The 17,440-nt window shown below is 41.4% G+C and overlaps 1 protein-coding gene across 1 annotated transcript in view; it reads left to right on the plus strand.

The window, feature by feature from the left end:
- MYO10 (myosin X) overlaps window positions 1-17,440 on the plus strand; it is a 302,652-nt gene that overhangs the window by 260,466 nt on the left and 24,746 nt on the right. Inside the window, exons 27-28 of the mRNA XM_089674827.1 lie at window positions 3,850-4,093; window positions 10,121-10,216. Of these exons, the coding sequence (XP_089530953.1) occupies window positions 3,850-4,093; window positions 10,121-10,216 (340 nt within the window). The remainder of the gene's footprint in view (window positions 1-3,849; window positions 4,094-10,120; window positions 10,217-17,440) is intronic.

Here is a 17,440-nt window from a genome sequence, read left to right on the forward strand (position 1 = left end):
AAAATGGGGGGGGTGAGGGAGAGAGGGGGTGGTTGAAAAAGAAGGGGTGAGAAAAAGAGAGAGGGGTGTGAGAGAAAAAGAGGCAGGTGAGAAAGAGAGAGAGTGGAGTGGGTGCTTGCCAAAATGACCCAATGCCCTTGGGCTGGCTCAAGAGAAAGGCAATATAGGAGCACCTACACAGTTGTTCCCTTGTTATTTGCTAGTATAGCAGCACATTCATTGACAACTTAATAATACGTAATATGATGCAGAGGACATACACTACCCATTATGGACTTATGGGAGGAGAGTGAGTACAAGTTTCTTTAGGTGCATTGTGCTTGTAAAGAAATGTACATTTCTTAACATTTTATTGCCTGAAGACTTATATAAGTAATATATAATAAAATAAGATATTGGAGCAGTCTTGTTCCCCATTAAATCGTAGTGCCCTATGCCCTAGCCTGTGTGGCCTTTTTACAGATCCAGACCTGTTTATTATTTACTTGTTCATTTCAGAGTAAGGGCTTGATCCCAGATGTCAATTTTGCAAACGTGTGGGATTTCAAGGTTTCCATTAGAATGAATGGAATCAGTGTTATCTCTAATAATCTATAGAACTGCAATTCACACTTCTAAGTCAGAGTATGCCTAATATGGTGCTTTTGTACATAGGTTTATTTTCCATCTGTCAAATAATGTCGCCAACAAGGACAGTTTAAATGACACCAGAGTAACCCAGACAGGTCATATTTCAGACACTAACAGATCACCAGAGACAGACATAAAACACATAAGACTAATGTATCAGTAAATAATGCAGGTATTGTATTGTGGATATAGAACTGAGAGAGCAAACATAGTGCACAGTCGCTGATGTCATTTTAATGGGAGGTAGCAGTTTCTCGCTTAAGGGCAATACTTAACTGAAGCTGTCAAACTTGTTTTCTTGCAGCCTTCATAAAGTCATTTTCCATGCTTATATAGTGGTTTGCCTGAGACATGTGATTGTCAGTATTTGTATGATTTTATCATGCTGGGAAACTTGTCAATGCAGAGCAAAGCATCAGGTTCAGTTTAATGACTCATCAGGTTCTCATATGTACTATGGTAGTGATTCTCAGTGTTCAGTCCATGAACAGATATATCACTGATTCAAATACTCTATAAACAAAAATTATGTTTTCTTGTAAATTGCATTATTTCTCAAAATTTCTATGTTATCAAAAGAAATACTAAAAAGAAAAAACAACTTTTTATTCTTACTGACAAGGGGATGAAAGTGAGGGGGGGGGTGAGGGAGAGGGGGATGAAAGAAAGAGAAATGAGGGGGGAGAGAAGGCGGGTGAGAGGGAGAGAGGGTGGGTAAGAGGGAGAGGGGGTGAGAGAGAGAATGGGGGGGGGGGGGGTGAAAGGAAGAGAGAGGAGGGGTGAGGGGGGTGAGAGAGAAGGGCGTAAGAGCAAGAGAGGGGGGTGAGGGAGTGGGGGGTTTGAGAGAGAGGGGGTGAAAGAGGGAGGGGGTACGGAGCGGTGAGGCAGACTGGTGATATGAGAGAAAGAGAGAGGATGAAAGAGAGGGAGGGTAGGGGTGAGGGAAAGGGGATGATGAGAGAGGAGCATGAGAGAAAGAGAGAGGAGGGGTGGGGTGGGGGGGGGGTGAGAGAGAGAGAGAGAGAGAGAGAGAGAGAGAGAGAGAGAGAGGAGGGTGAGAGAGTGGGAGCTAAGAGAGAGAGATAGGGTGATGGAGTGTGAGAGAGGGTGATGAGAAAGATAGGATGAGAGAGTGGGGGGTGAGAGGAAGAAAGAGGAGGGGTGGGGGGGTGAGAGAGAGGTGGCTAAGAGAGAGAGGGGGGATGAGAGGGGGGTGAGAGGGGGGTGGGAGGGAGAGGGGGTAATGAGAGAGAGGGAGGATGAGAGAGGGGGGTAAGAGAGAGGTGGGGGTTGAGGGAAAGGGGATGATGAAACAGAGGGGGGTGAGAGAATGGGGGTAAGGGAAAGTGGTTGATGAGGGAAAGGGGGGTGAGAGCAGGGCTGTGGATAAGGGGGTACCACCAGTCCTCCTGTATGGGGCCCAGGCCAGCAGAGGGGCAGGCATCTAGGTGAATCGGATAAGCGCATGGAGAGTGATCGGCACGACGGGCGGGGGGCAATTACTGGAACCGATCCCCTGTATGGCTCTCTCTGCAGCAGCTGAAAGCCAGTAAGAGGGAGAGGGCCATACAGGGAAACAGTTACAGTAATTGGCCCTCCCTGGTGCACCCATCACCCTCCCTGTATACCATACATTTCCCCCTGCTGCCCCCACCCCTGTAATGTTTCCGGCTTCCCTCCTCTCATTCCCATCAGCTGCATACAATAGGATCTTCAGGATGGAGAGTGGGGAATGGTCTGGTAAATATGTCACATTTACCAGCCCCTTCCTTTCCTGAATGAACACAATGAGTGATTGGTACCAATCAATCACTGTGTTCATTCGTAATTGAAGCATAGTAAACTGTGTTTTCGTGGGAATGGGGGAAGGGCTTGTCAGGTTAGCTGTACGGGACCCCGTGGTTTGGGGGGGCCCTGTCAGGTTGGCTGTATGGGGCCCCATGGTTTCTAACAGCAGCCCTGGGTGAGAGAGAGAGAGGATGATGAGAGAGAGGGGAGGGGGAAGAGAGAGAGAGGGGGGTGAGGGAGAGGGGTGAAAAAGATAGGGAGTGATGAGAGGGAGATGGTGATGAGAGAGGAGGGTGAAAAGAGAGGTGGGGGGGTGAGAGAGAGGCGGTAAGAAAGAGAGAGGGGGTGATGAGAGAAAGGGAGGTGGGGGCGGTGAGGGAGAGGGGGTAATGAGAGAGAGAGGGTGATGAGAGAGAGAGGGAGGATGAAAGGGGGGTGCTGAGACAGAGAGGGGGTAAGGAAAGGGAGTGATGAGAGAGAAAGGGGGGTGAGAGAGAGAGTAGGGGTGGGGGGTGAGAGAGAGAGGTGGGTGAAAGAGAGGGGGGTGAGGGCGAGGGGGTGATGAGAAAGAGGATGATGAAAGAGAGGGAGGATAAGAAAGATGGGGGGGTGAGAGAGAGAGGGAGTGGTTGAAAAAGAAGGGGTGAGAAAGAGAGAGGGGGTGAGAGAAAAAGAGGTGGGTGAGAAAGAGAGAGAGTAGAGTGGGGGGGGGGGGGGTGAGAGAGAGAGAGAGTGGGTGAGGGAAAGAGAGAAGGGGTGAGAGAGAGAGAGGAGGGGATGGAGGTGGGCTAAGAGAGAGAAGAAGGGGTGAAAGAGAGAGAAGGGGGCTTGAGGAAGAGAGGGGGTAAGGGAGAGAGAGGAGGTGAGGAAGAGGGTAGGGTGAGGGGGAGAGGGAGGTTGAGTAAGAGAGGGAGGTGTTCAGTATGTCTGTACTCACCAATTATGGTCCCAGGCAGTGTGCTCTCTATTCAAATCTGCCTCCTTTATAGCAAGCCCTTTCACAGCAATGTGGGCAGGCAGACTTGGCAGGGATAGGATGGGAGGTGGAACAGATTCAGTCTCCTCTGTCCTGCTCATACAGCTGACTGGTTCTACAATATTGTTTCTCAAAGTCAAAGCTTTTTTCATATCTGTTTACAACCTAGATTGAATGAATACAGTAGTGTGCATTTACCTAGTGGATGGCAAGATTTGCACTATAACTGATCCCTGAAGACTAGAGTTCAGAAACACTATTGATCAACTATACAGCCCAAAAGCAGATTAGAATGGGCAAGGCTGTCTACTGGAATGTTAGTTGCCTCAGTTGTAATTCTTTACATTTAAGATGTCAGGATAAATTTCTAAACCCTAACATACATATTCCTATAGATATTTTTCTGCATGAACCATTCTGTGCAATAATAAATGTTTTTACTGTGCTTCTGGCAGGTGGAATGATGAACACATGGAAGAAGCGTTGGTGTGTCTTGAAGGATGAGACATTCTTATGGTTCAGGTCTAAACAGGAGGCCTTGAAACAGGGTTGGCTTCATAAAAAAGGTGGTGGATCATCAACTCTTTCTAGAAGGAACTGGAAAAAACGCTGGTTTGTTCTTCGTCAGTCCAAGCTAATGTACTTTGAAAATGATAATGAGGAAAAACTGAAGGGGACCATAGAACTGCGGGAAGCCAAGTACGTTCAAGAATTTTATTTTAGAATTGTTGCTGATGAAATAAAGTGACCTAGGTTGATAAACGCACACATTTAGATGAAATGTCAAGCCTTTCTAAATCATGTCCAGTACATCACATGTACTTTGAAAATGTAAAAATGTTTCTTATGCTTGCTATTGATTGGTAAAACCTATCCCTTTATATTAACCACATTGTTCTTGTCCTCCATTATATGCATGGTAGAACAATTGGATCTTGTGACCTAAAGCAGGACATGAAAGACAGCTATCACTGCTAGTGAGCATAGTACAGCAGGCATTTCCTTGGAAAGTCACAAAGCGGCTTCCAATGAAAATCCTTACCGGGACCTATCAGCTCCAAGTATACAGCAGCCATATTAGCTAGTTCCTTTTCTGTATTTATATTTTTAGTTTCTCCTATGAACAATATGGAAGAGCATTTTAGCAATATGGATACAAGTTATTAGAGAACTTTTAAGGAATTATCATAATCTAAATATGTAGCATCTTTATGACGTTTCAGATTATGTCAGTGGCTCGTGGTAATAGTGAATAACATATTTTATTACATTTTAACTGTAGTTCAAAGCATGAAACTGATAAAATATTTTATTGAATGAATAATTATTTATAAACATTTTGTTATCTTAATCATGTAGCATGTTGATAACACATCACAGTAGTGTAAATTGGACCTAAACATTACATTCAAATGGTAATACATTTTATAGCTAGACATTATGCAGTATTTTTATTTAGGATAATCTTTTGGTTGACATTTAGTACCAGATCTTCTTTATCGCCAAATCTGGAAGTAAACAGAAGGGATACCATAAACTGCTAGGGATAATTTCAGCATACAAATTGTCTCTTTTAAGCTGTGGTTTCTCTAATAAAGAGCATGAAGCCATATGAATCTAGACATAGTTAGCTCCATATATATTTGGACACAGGCACAATTTTAGATTTTTTCAAGTATTTACCAAAACATATTCAAGCTATAGTTATATAATGGATATAGGCTGAAAGTGCGAACTCTCAGGTTTAATTTGAGGGTATGTACATCCAAATTGGAGGAAGGCTTTAGGAATTACAGCTCTTAAGAGTAACCATCCCCCCTTTTTCAAGGGACCAAAAGTAATTGGACAATTGAATCAAAAGCTGTTTCATGGCCAGGTGTAGGCTACTCCATTATTTCTTCATCAATTAAGCAGGTAGATGGCCTGGAGTTGATTCTAAGTCTGTTATTTGCATTTGGAATCTATTGCTGTGAACCTACATCATGCGTTCAAAGGAGCTGTCCGTGCAAGTGAAACAGGCTTCAAAAATGAAATAAATCCATCAGAGAGATAGCAGCAACATTAGGAGTGGCCAAATCAACAGTTTGGTAAATTCTGAGGAAAGAAGAACACACTGGTGAGCGCAGCAACATAAAAAGGCATGGATGTACACGGAAGACAACAGTGGTGGATGATTGCAGGGTCCTCTCTATGGTAAAGAAAAACTCATTCACAACATCCAGACAAGTGAAGGACACTCTAGAAGGTGGGCGTATCATTGTCAAAGTCTAAAATCAAGAGAAGACTTCACGAGAGCAAATACAGAGGGTTCACCACAAGGTGCAAACCATTCATGAGCCTAAAGAACAGAAAAGCCAGATTTGACTTTGCAAAAAGAAAAAAATTTAAAATAGCCAGAAAAGCTCTGGAAAAGCATTCTTTGGATGGAAACTAAAGTTACTCTGTACCAGAATGACAAGAAGAAAAAAGTGTGAAGAAGGCTTGGAACAGCTCATGTTCCAAAGCACACAACGTCATCTGTAAAACATAGTGGAGGCAGTGTGATGGCATGGGCATGCATGGCTTCCAGTGGCACTGGGTCATTGGTGTTTATTGACGATGTGACAGAAGACAGAAGCAGCCAGATGAATGTTGCAGTGTTTAGAGATATACTGTCAGCCCAGATTCCGCCAAATGCAGCAAAGTTGACTGGACGGCGCTTCACAGTACAGATGGACAATGATCCAAAACACACTACAAAAGCAGCCCAGGAGCTTTTGAAGGAAAAGAAGTGGAATATTCTGCAATGGCTGAGTCAGTCACCTGACCTCAACCCAATTGAGCATGCATTTCACTTGCTGAAGGCAAAACTAAAGGCAGAAAGACGCACAAACAAAGAACAACTGAAGACAGCTGCAGTTAGAGCCTGGCAAAGCATCAGAAAGGAGGAAACCCAGTCTTTGGTAATGTCTATGGGTTCCAGACTTCAGGCAGTCATTGCCAGTAAAGGATTCTCAACAAAATGTTAAAACTTAACATTTTTTTATGATTATATTCATTTGTCCAATTACATTTGAGCCCCTGAGAATGGAGGGACTATGTATAAAAATGGTTGCAGTTACTAAAATTTGTACTTCATATTCAACCCCTTGAATTAAAGCTGAAAGTCTGCACTTCAAATTCATTTGGATTGTTTCATTTTAATTTATTCTGGTGGCATACAGAGCAAAATATATGAAAATTGTGCCTGTGTCCAAATATTTATGGACCTAACTGTGTGCGCATATGTTCACACTTCTCGATTTTGTAAAAGTATAAAGATGTACTTTTTTAAAAAATTTTTGTACAACCCTGCTGAAATGGGTGTAAAGACCACCAGCTCTTGTTGCTCACTTTATGAAGCACTCCTTGATACCCAGGGCTAAAATCATGTATTCATCAAAATGGATCAACATACTGTATATAGACTGTTACCAATATTCTGAATCTATCTGTGTCTCTTGTTCCATGTACTTGTGTAAAAGGGTATCCTGTTCTCTTTGTATTGCTTCCTTTGTGTAAAATTCCTGATGATCCTGCCAGTCCCCCTGCGTTCTTATTTCAAACTGACCACACTAGTCTTGGAAGCACATCATTTCCAGTGTGGTTAGTTTTCTGCCTGTGTTGTGAGAATAACTTGCCTGTCCTTCAATGGCCAGAACATGTGCTAAAGGGTGATCTCCCCCATACACTCACACACATTTCCCCACACAGCCATTCCCTGAGAAAGCCAGTGTATTGCTGTTTTTCCACCCTATTTATGCAGCTAAGAACAGAGGTCATGTAATCACTTATTAAAAAAAAGGTATTCATAATGTTTTTTATATTTATACACAAATGTTTTGCATTTAATTTGTATTTTAAACTGAATGCGTTGTTTTACAAGGTAAGGGTTCACAGGGTAAGGGTTAAGTAAACAGTGCCTGCAACATCTATCAGATATTATCACTACAGCAGTTGCTCATTTCGACAGCCCTCACTGACATCTATTGATTCTATCTAAGACTAAAGCTGGGTTTGCACATACCAAAAATCAGCCAGTTCAGCAGGAACTGAACAAATTTCGATACGTGTGAACTGCTGTCTGTTTTACAGAATGGTCATGGAGATGAAACACATCCTCATACATAAGTTGCACCTGTCCATCTGCAGTCTTCTCCTCATCCGTTCAAAGTTCAGCATTTATAAAGCTTGTCTGAAAGTTCAGAAAAATTGGGACGGAGTCACATGCTGCAGAGCTCACTGAGGTGATCTCTCTGAGAGCTGATTGGACAGAAGAGACACGCCGTCTCTACACAGCTAACAGGAACAGAGCTGAGGCTGTCAATCTGCTGGAGTTCCCTCCCCTGTCACCATTTTTCTCCTGATGTCAGGAAAACTTGTCTGAAATGATTCATGCTGATAGCAGAGGAACGAGGCAGCAGACAGAAATGACACTTAGTGCTCTTAATTTAGACAAGTATACACTTTAGAGTGGTATGCTTTGTACATATTTCATGTCTGGGGTTTACAACCCCTTTAATACTAAAATTCTAATTTGCATTTATCAGCATTTAGCTCTGCTGTGACTGCTGTAAACCTTTAATTTTACCCTGAATGTACCAGGCAGCTATCTGACAAATGTTGCTAGATTTGCCTGCCCTTAATAAACATGATACTAGGTGTCACAAATGAGTAAGCGCTGTCCCACAGCATCCCTGTGCAGTAACATCGACTGCACAAGTAATACAGTATATCAGCTCTTGACGATCACTATTATTGATACATTATAATCACTAATATTTATTTATTTTGTTATTTTTTAACTAGATACATATTTTAACTCATGGTTTTCTATTTTAAGTCCTCATGCACGCTGGACGTTTTTACAGCAGCTGTTTTTGGCTTTTGGCATCTTTTTATACAGCCAGTAAACCCCCAGCATGTTATCCTATGTGCCCATGCATACATAGACTGTAATCAGCGTTTTTTTGGCTAGAAAAAAAACCCAGGACTAGTGGGTTTCTAGAGGAGTTTTTTAGCTGTAAAAATGCTATAATGCTGAAAAATGCGGCAAAACACAGCAAACCAGCATTTTTTTAATGCTTTTTTGAGAAAAAAAATGCTAAAAAAAATGTAAACGTGAAAAAAACGCGGTAAAATGCCGCTATACACTAATGCAACAATGCATTTTTTTACACAGCTAACGCTGCCAGTGTTAATAAAATGCCCAGTGTACATGGAGCTTGAAGCAGAACTAAACTTTACCCGATCACCACAAACTGAAAACACAATTTAATTAATTTTTAATATTCAAAGAAAACTAACCCATCTATCCATGTCTCCATACTTTATTTTGTTGAGAAATCATTGTGATAAACAACCCCCTAGCATTTTTAATCGCTGACATCTTGAACACGGGCAGATTATTCATGTAGCATGTTCTTCCTGAAATCAGAAAAAGAGAGGAAGCGCCTCTAAGTGCAGTATTAACAATTTATTAGTAGACAATGGAAAATTTGCACTTACAAGATAAACGGTTAAAAAGACTCATCGTGTGGTAATTGGATCCAGGTGGGACATCCAGCCGTCCAGCAGCAAGCTATGCCTATAGGATCAGGAAGTAGAGTCCAGGATGTGCCTGTGCATCAAAAATGAAGCTTGGAGAGCAGAGTCAGATGTAGCAGGTGAAAGGGGCGGTAATGCATTTCGAAGCATGCTCAATAGGCTCCTTCTTCAGACCTGAGGTCTGAAGAAGGAGCCTAGAAGAAGCATGCTCAATAGGCTCCTTCTTCAGACCTGAGGTCTGAAGAAGGAGCCTAGAAGAAGCATGCTCAATAGGCTCCTTCTTCAGACCTGAGGTCTGAAGAAGGAGCCTAGAAGAAGCATGCTCAATAGGCTCCTTCTTCAGACCTGAGGTCTGAAGAAGGAGCCTAGAAGAAGCATGCTCAATAGGCTCCTTCTTCAGACCTGAGGTCTGAAGAAGGAGCCTATTGAGCATGCTTCGAAATGCATTACCGCCCCTTTCACCTGCTACATCTGACTCTGCTCTCCAAGCTTCATTTTTGATGCACAGGCACATCCTGGACTCTACTTCCTGATCCTATAGGCATAGCTTGCTGCTGGATGGCTGGATGTCCCACCTGGATCCAATTACCACACGATGAGTCTTTTTACCGTTTATCTTGTAAGTGCAAATTTTCCATTGTCTACTAATAAATTGTTAATACTGCACTTAGAGGCGCCTTCCTCTCTTTTTCTTGTTACTGCATTAGAGCCTTGCTTCCACTCTAAGAAGAGCTGCCTCATTGTTACTGCTTCCATCCATCCATCCATCCCTGATATCCATCTGGCACCTTTATCTTACAGCTACAGAGGTTGGGCTCCAACAAGCGCGCCCTATATAATATACATTTTCTACTTCCTGAAATCAACCTGCCCTTAGCTCAGACATGCAGGCAGGAGGGTGTGTTTAGCTAAGAAAAACCCTCCTTTCCTGCTCCAGATGAAAGAAAAAAAATGACCATGAGGACTTTTGGGATGTATGACATCATTTGGCCTAGGCCACAAACCAGGAAGCAGCTGAGAAAAAAAAGGTTAAAACAAGAAAATACAATATACCCTCCTATCTATTTACTAATGCTAGAAGCATAAGGTTTGAACATAGTTACTGTTAATGGAGAGTTTAGTTCCACTTTAATAATATGCCTGTCTTCAAAACAATTTTAGAGAGATCATCGACAACACAGGCAAGGAAAATGGTATTGATATAGTCGTTGAAAATCGGACATACCATTTAATTGCTGAGTCACCAGAGGATGCAAGGTAAGAACATGCCGTCTAATGCAAGAACCATCCTTGTACGATTTACTGGAATGAGGCAAAGTGCAATTAACAAGGAGCAACCAGTCGGAATTCTTCTGGCACATATTTGACTTCACTAGACTGAAATCTGATTTGTTGCTGTAATTTATGCCAATCCTAATCTTATCATTGCTCCTTGTCCTGCTTTGTAAAGTTATATCTTCAACAGATCTTAACTTATTTTGAATATCAGTTTACCAGCATGGAATGCTTTTAATAAACTAAACCAGGATGATAGCAGGTCACCAGAACAATCTTTGTACGAAGCCACATTGTCTATCATTTTGTTATGTTTTTAGAATACCAAACTGTAATCTTGGTTTAAGGATCATTCAGATTATTTGGCACAGTCATCATATATCAGTAGTTTATGAGGTGTTGCTTTCAACTGCAAGAAATGAATCTGAGGTTTAAATTAGGAAAAACACACCTTTGGGATTTATTTTGTAAACTTTGCAAAGAGCAGTGACATGAAGACTTGTGACAACCAGGAACAGGCAGGGTCAAATTTCCATTACTGTAGCCCAGTCGACTCCAAACTATGGCCCGGGGGCTGGATGTGGCCCTTTGCTTTTCCCGTATTCGGCCCTTCACAGCACCCTGTACCATGTGACCAGCTCCAGCCAATCACAGATCACTATCTTGAGCTGTCGATAACTCATTCATGATAGTTCATAACAGGAAGCTTTGCATTGCAGGAGAAATGATCTTTATTTCTCCTGCAAAGCAAAGTGTAAAAAAAAACTATGGTAACATTGTTCTATTCTGACAAAAGTATAAAAAAAAAAATGTAAAAAATGTACTGCCCTGGTATTTTAGAAGAAAGCCAGTCAGTGAGAGAGTAAAAGCTGTGGAAATTCCAATATATATACCATAGTTTGTAGATGCTATAACTTTCACACAAACCAATTAATATACATGTATTGGGATTTCTTTATTTCAGGTACTTATATAGCACCATCAATTTATGCAGCGCTTTACATATATATTGTACATTCACATCAGTCCCTAACCCTCAAGGGGTGTACAATCTAAAATCCCTAACTCACATTCATACATACACATACTAGGGTCAATTTAGACAGGAGCCAATTCACCTACCAGCCTGTCTTTGGAGTGTAGGAGGAAACCGGAGTACCTGGAGAAAAGCCATGCAGGCTTTTCCACAGGGAGAACATGCAAACTCCAGGCAGGTGGTGCTGTGGTTGGGATTCGAACCGATGACCCGAGTGCTGCCAGGCGGAAGTGCTAAGCATTTAGCCACTGTGCTGCCCACACAGACATGTAGCTGAATACATTTTGGCCTAAATTTACGACTAACTTTGAGTTTATTGGATATTTTTTTTTTTTTTTTTTTTTTTTTATAGCGCAAAATGTAAAAACCGCATAGGTGATCAAATACCACTAAAAGAAAGCTCAATTTGTGTGAAAAAAGGACATACATTTTGTTTGGGTGCAGTGTTGCGGGGCCGCAGTTGAAATAGCACAGTGCCGAACAGCAAAAAAATGGCCTGGTCAGGAAGGGGGTAAATCTATCGGAGGGCAATATCGTGATGTTGTTCAAGTAAAAGAAAAGAACAAACGTCACTATTAGTAACATCACCTATCACTAAGTTTATATACAAAATATCAAGAAACTGGATTTGTTTATTTTCTTTTTTGCTTTGAGGCTAATGTACAAGAATGCTTAGCAGCTGCTGTGTGCTGAATCCCCGTCACTTTCTGGTATGCAGGGAGCCACATGTGTCGTGTACAGACACCAGTACATGTGAATGTCTGCATGCGACTGTGCTCTGATAAACACCTTAACTTCTGTATTAGTATCTGCGCACGTGCATACAATGCTTCTCTCCAAATGTGAGAGTGGCTGATTTGAAGAGAATGCGCATGCGTGGATGAATGCTGATATATAATTTACCCCTAGGGTGTATTTACCACAAGGCCAACAAGGCATTTGCCTAGGGTGGCATTTTTCGGGGGGGGGGGCAGCACTGCTCCTTGGAAGAAGGGACACACGCGGCATGGGGACCTGGCGGGTTCAGAGATGTTGTGGGTTTCATGACGGTGTATGCACAGCCCGACTCTCGTTCCTGGGGATGTCCAGAGCTGTGAATTTGAGTGTCTTTCTCTCTCTTTCGCCATAGGGGAGGGTGGCTGGTGCATGGGGGGCAGTGGTAGTGGAAGGCTTGGGTGGAGGGCAGGGGTGTTCTTGGTCAATGTCAGCCTCTTTCTGCGGCGAGGTGTTGCCTAGGGCAGCACAAAACCTAAATACACCACTGATTTACCCCAACATGGTTTGCGCACAGCCACTCACTTGTATTGACAGCAGTACACAGCTTTTCGGGCGCCAGAAAGCATCTGGGATTTTATACCTCAGCACACAGTAGCTGCTAAATATCCTTGTGCATGAAGCCTAAGTGCTACAGCACCCTTCTTTGTTTGACCAACTTCACTAAATTTTAGGATTGGATGTAAATCATGGTAGACCAACAGGGACATGTTTGCCAAGTGGATGATGAGCATGTGTTTGTAAGATGATGAACAGTTTTATTTATGACATAGCTGACTATGTATTTACAGTTAAACTGGTAATATTTTATTATTTATTTTGAAAGCAATTCATTAAAATGTTTATAATTCTTAGTGTATACTTTTACTAGCGTGATGTATTTTTGCGTGCTTTGCTGCTGTTTAATTAACTAGTATGGTTGCAGTGCCATCTGCTGGTGTGTATGTAAAATCCCAGGCAGCAAGAGTAACTTTTACTGAGAAATCCGTTGGGTTGATGCACTAAAACTGTAGCACTGGGAATCTAGTGCAACTGTGCATGGTAGTCAAAAGCTTCTAACTTCAGCTTGTTAAATTAAGCTTTGACAAAAAAAAACCTGGAAGTTGATTGGTTTCTCTGCAGAATGGCACCAGATCTTGCACTCTCCAGTTTTAGTAAATCATCCCTTATGCAGACTGCCATTACTGACTTTACTTCTGAAAATGGTAGCTCCTTGGCTGTCACACTGGTTCAATACCTTCCAAGTTTTCAGAGCCGTTGGCCTAGAACAAGTATACCATGAGTTTTGAATTTGCTAAAACTTCTCTAGCTACATGAGTGCTCCAGCTTAGGTGTCCGTTTATGAACCAGCGGTAATAGATCTCTGCTCAGTTCTCGGCATTCTCGGAGAACACAGTTCTCCTGTGAATGCAGTTTATGAAGCAGTTCTCCGAACGAAGGGAGAACGGTCTCCAAACGCTGGAGAACGGTCTACAAACTCTGAGAAACGGCTCATTTTACTATAATCTCTCGAGATTATAGTAAAAGATCAGTTTACTAAGCAGAGGTAAACTATCTCTGCTTAGTTTTCGGTCCCTCCGATTCTCCAGCTCTGGGCTGGAGAATCTGTAGGGAGAACACAGATCTCCAGAGAAGGGCTGACATGATCTCCTGAGTGTTATAAACTGTGAATGACCAGAGAATAGCTGAGATCCGTTGAATCGCAGCTATTCTCTGTGTCATAAACGGACACCTTAGTGACAGTACTGCAGCCAGAGACAATAAGACAAATACCCTGCCAATATTTTTCCACCCATTTTTCTATTTTGACATAAGTAAATTTAAAAATGGACTTATGTTTAGTTGGATGATGCCAAAAGTGCCACCCATGACTTGAATTTTGGAAGATATACCAGGAATCCGAACATCGATCCATGTATGGTCAGCTTAAGACAGTTGCCTATTGGCTTCTTTGTTAAAAAATCCTTTTATGACTGGTCCACAGTTGTTAGTTAGTAACACAAAAAATTCAAATATCTATGATAAATGTTAAATGTAACAAAAGCTTTTATAAAAAGTGGAGTGGAAGGTGCCCTTAGATTGTGTGTTAGAGTGTGGTTGTTGTATTCATGCATTGCTGAAATACATGTCATCACAAAGTACCGCTTGTTGTGTTGAGTTTATCTATTTTGTGACCCATGTCACCAAACACTGATGAGATAATGATTGTGGGTATGTTGATAGTAAACAAAGGGAGCAACTCATATCAAACGTACTGCACGTCTACATGGCAAGACCATAGTGTGGAAGGGGCCAGGCATGGAGACACAAAAGCAGCCATTCCAGCTATTCCTTATAATTAATTATATTTAACCACTTCCAGACCGGACACTTTTACCCCCTTCCTGACCAGGGCAATTTTCGGCTTTCAGCGCTATCACACTTTGAATGACAATTGCGCGGTCATGCAACACTGTACCCATATGAATTTTTTACCATTTTTTTGAGACAGATAAAGCTTTATTTTGGTGGTATTTATTCACCGCTGGGATTTTTATTTAAATGAAAATGAAAAAGTCCAAAAATTTTGAAAAAAAGTGTTTTTTTTTTTTATAAAAGTTTGCAAATAAATAATATTTCATCATAAATCTTGGCCAAAATTTATTCCGTTATCTTTTTAGTAAAAAAAAAATCCAAATTAGTTTATAACCAAAAATTATAATTTTTAAACATTTTTTTTTATTTTAATTTTATTTTTTTTAATTTATTTTTTTTACATACTGTCACCCTAGCAGTACAGTGTCACCATGGTGACACTGTACTACTTGTAATGGGTGATGAAGATTTTTTTTTTTTTTTTACATTGATTGCTTTTACACCCATATAGGATGTAAAAGCAATCATTTCTCTTTCTCTCTGTCTGCATTCTTTCACTCATTGAGAAGTACTGAGTGAGCTGTGATTGGTCACAGCTTGTCACATGGTACAAGGCTGTTGTGAATAGCCTTGTACCATGTGACCTCTGTGATCATTCACAGATTTAACATGTAGTAAGCAATGATGTCACAAGTGACATCTTGCTTACTACTTTGCATGTGATCACTGATTGACCAATCAGTGATCACATGATCGGGACCTCGTACAGAGGTCCTGTCCGATGATCAGTGTTTCACTGTGTCCGGAGGACACAGCGGGCACCGGATCGCGGTGCTGCGCGCTCCCAGGGAGCGCGCACAAGCAGGGTGCGGGGAGGCCGTTTATAAACGGCCACCCGACCCTGCAGTGCAACCGTCCGGCCGTTTATATGCAACGGACGGTCGGGAAGTGGTTAAATCGTTTACTTATTGTATTACATTTTATTGGGTGTATTTATTGCAAAGAGCAACACAGATAAGAAGTGCTGTAACACTAATCCAAAAATGTGACCACTGTTAGGTAAACACTAAGTAAAGCGAAAAGATAAAACCAATTTAGGAATTTTCAGAAACTGACACTTCCAGGAGGGCACAATAGGGGACCAGGAATTTACATAGTTAGTCTGGCTGAAAAAAATACAAAATTTCATGTCAGTTTCTACAAAATCTTAAGTCAGCATTTTCCTTAATGTGGTATTAAAGCCCAAAACAAAAATGTATTAAATCGCAGCTTACCAATTCTTAGATGTGATGGCTGCCTTAGTTTTCTGTTTTTTCCTTATTTTCACCTTGTGATCCAGCCAGTAGGTCTGTTATTTTTCAACTTCCTTTAACAGACCAAGCTGTCCACTAAAAGTGGCACTTAGAGGGATTAGACAAACCATTTACCATTTACTTACAATGATCAGCTTTATTTATGTAAATTCTTTATCACAAGAGGAAAACAACTGTTTGCTGTAACTGATTATAAAGTGTTAGCCGGAGTTCAGCTTCAATTTGTTTGTCAAGCCCATTTAAATCTGCTAGACTAACACTACCCTCTACCCAGACAGACAATGTTGCTGTCCAAATGTGCCTGCTTTACGGCTTCATGCAGAATGCAGACACCTTAGACAGGAAGTGTGTTACGGCCAGATCATCTGGTGAAATAAAAGGAAAAAAGCCATAGAAAACTACTGAAGGCACCACATCTAAGAATTGATTATCTGCAATATTTACATTTACAGATTAATGGTGAAGGAAGCAGGACAGGTTAGCATTCAATGTCTTCTTTGCAGGGAAACCTTTATTCTCACCATCCAGTGTATGTAAAACCAACCAAAACTTTTTTTTCTTAGTTTTGGATTATGTGGAATGGCCTAACTTCTGTAACATTTTTTGTTTCTGTCTTTCAGCAAAATTTCCTCTTGTCCCAGAGGCACAGCAGGAAATATGGTTGGTCATAGATGGGTCAGTATTTTTGTTCAGCCAGCAGGTTGAACAAAAAAGCCGACACGTTTCCTCCATCCACACACTTAGTGTGCATGGGGGAATCCTCCTCGCTGTGTCATTGTATTCTAACAGCAGGCAGACTGCCCCCATCCTCTGATTACACAGACCAGCACTGCAGTCTACAGCCTGCAGCACTGATCGAGCAAGAAAATATTGACTTGGCAGTTGAACAGAAGTCAGTTGGTAGACCAACATCTGTTCAACCACAGTGACCACAAATGGATCAAAATTCAATCAATTTCGATTCATGCATGGCCATCTTAAGAAGAAATCTCCTTATCCTAAAGGGATATCCTTTTATAGGCCAGGTTGCATTTTGAATGGGCTGTTATTGCACCCCCAGCACACCGGAAACTGCACATTGCAGCAACACAAAGGTCTAATCTTGCTACTAGACAGTTGTCATCAGAACATGTTCACTTGGTGGAAGATTTACCTTTACCTCCTGTTCCTGTGACAACAATTTTGGATTTTTTACTTTCTGAACCAGAGACAGTGGTCCCCGGGACCAGTAGAGAGTGATTCTCCCTAGCAAGGACACAGACACTAATTAAAACTTGACAAAGGTTACAAGCTTTCCTCAATCTATCTAAAATGTAAAAAAAAAAAGTTTTGTCTTTACATACAATTCAAGTAAAATATTTTAAATATTTCTAATGGTAAAGCAAATGTGATGTGCACAGACAGGTTATTTGCATGCCCTTCCAACCAGCAGCATATAACTTACTTTACCCCGTGTTGCTCTGCTCAGTTCTGGGAGCAAAATATATAACTGGAACTTAAATAGGGATTTGATCCTTGTATCGGGTCATGGCTGAAGATGAGTATACTCTGCTGGGTGCAGGGCATTCAAATACATTTTTTTTTGCCCTACATTGACAAAGCACAGGTTTGTTTCAAGCTAATATAAATTGGCTTAATTATTGTTTTGATACCAACAACCTTAAGCAATGCAATGCAGTTGGGTTAGTCTTTATGTGGTAATGAAACAGTGTTAAGAACTGAAAACCT

This window comes from Staurois parvus, unplaced genomic scaffold (genome assembly GCF_062004578.1).
Source record: "Staurois parvus isolate SC_StPar_1 unplaced genomic scaffold, SC_StPar_1.0 ptg000153l, whole genome shotgun sequence".
Lineage (NCBI taxonomy): Eukaryota > Metazoa > Chordata > Amphibia > Anura > Ranidae > Staurois > Staurois parvus.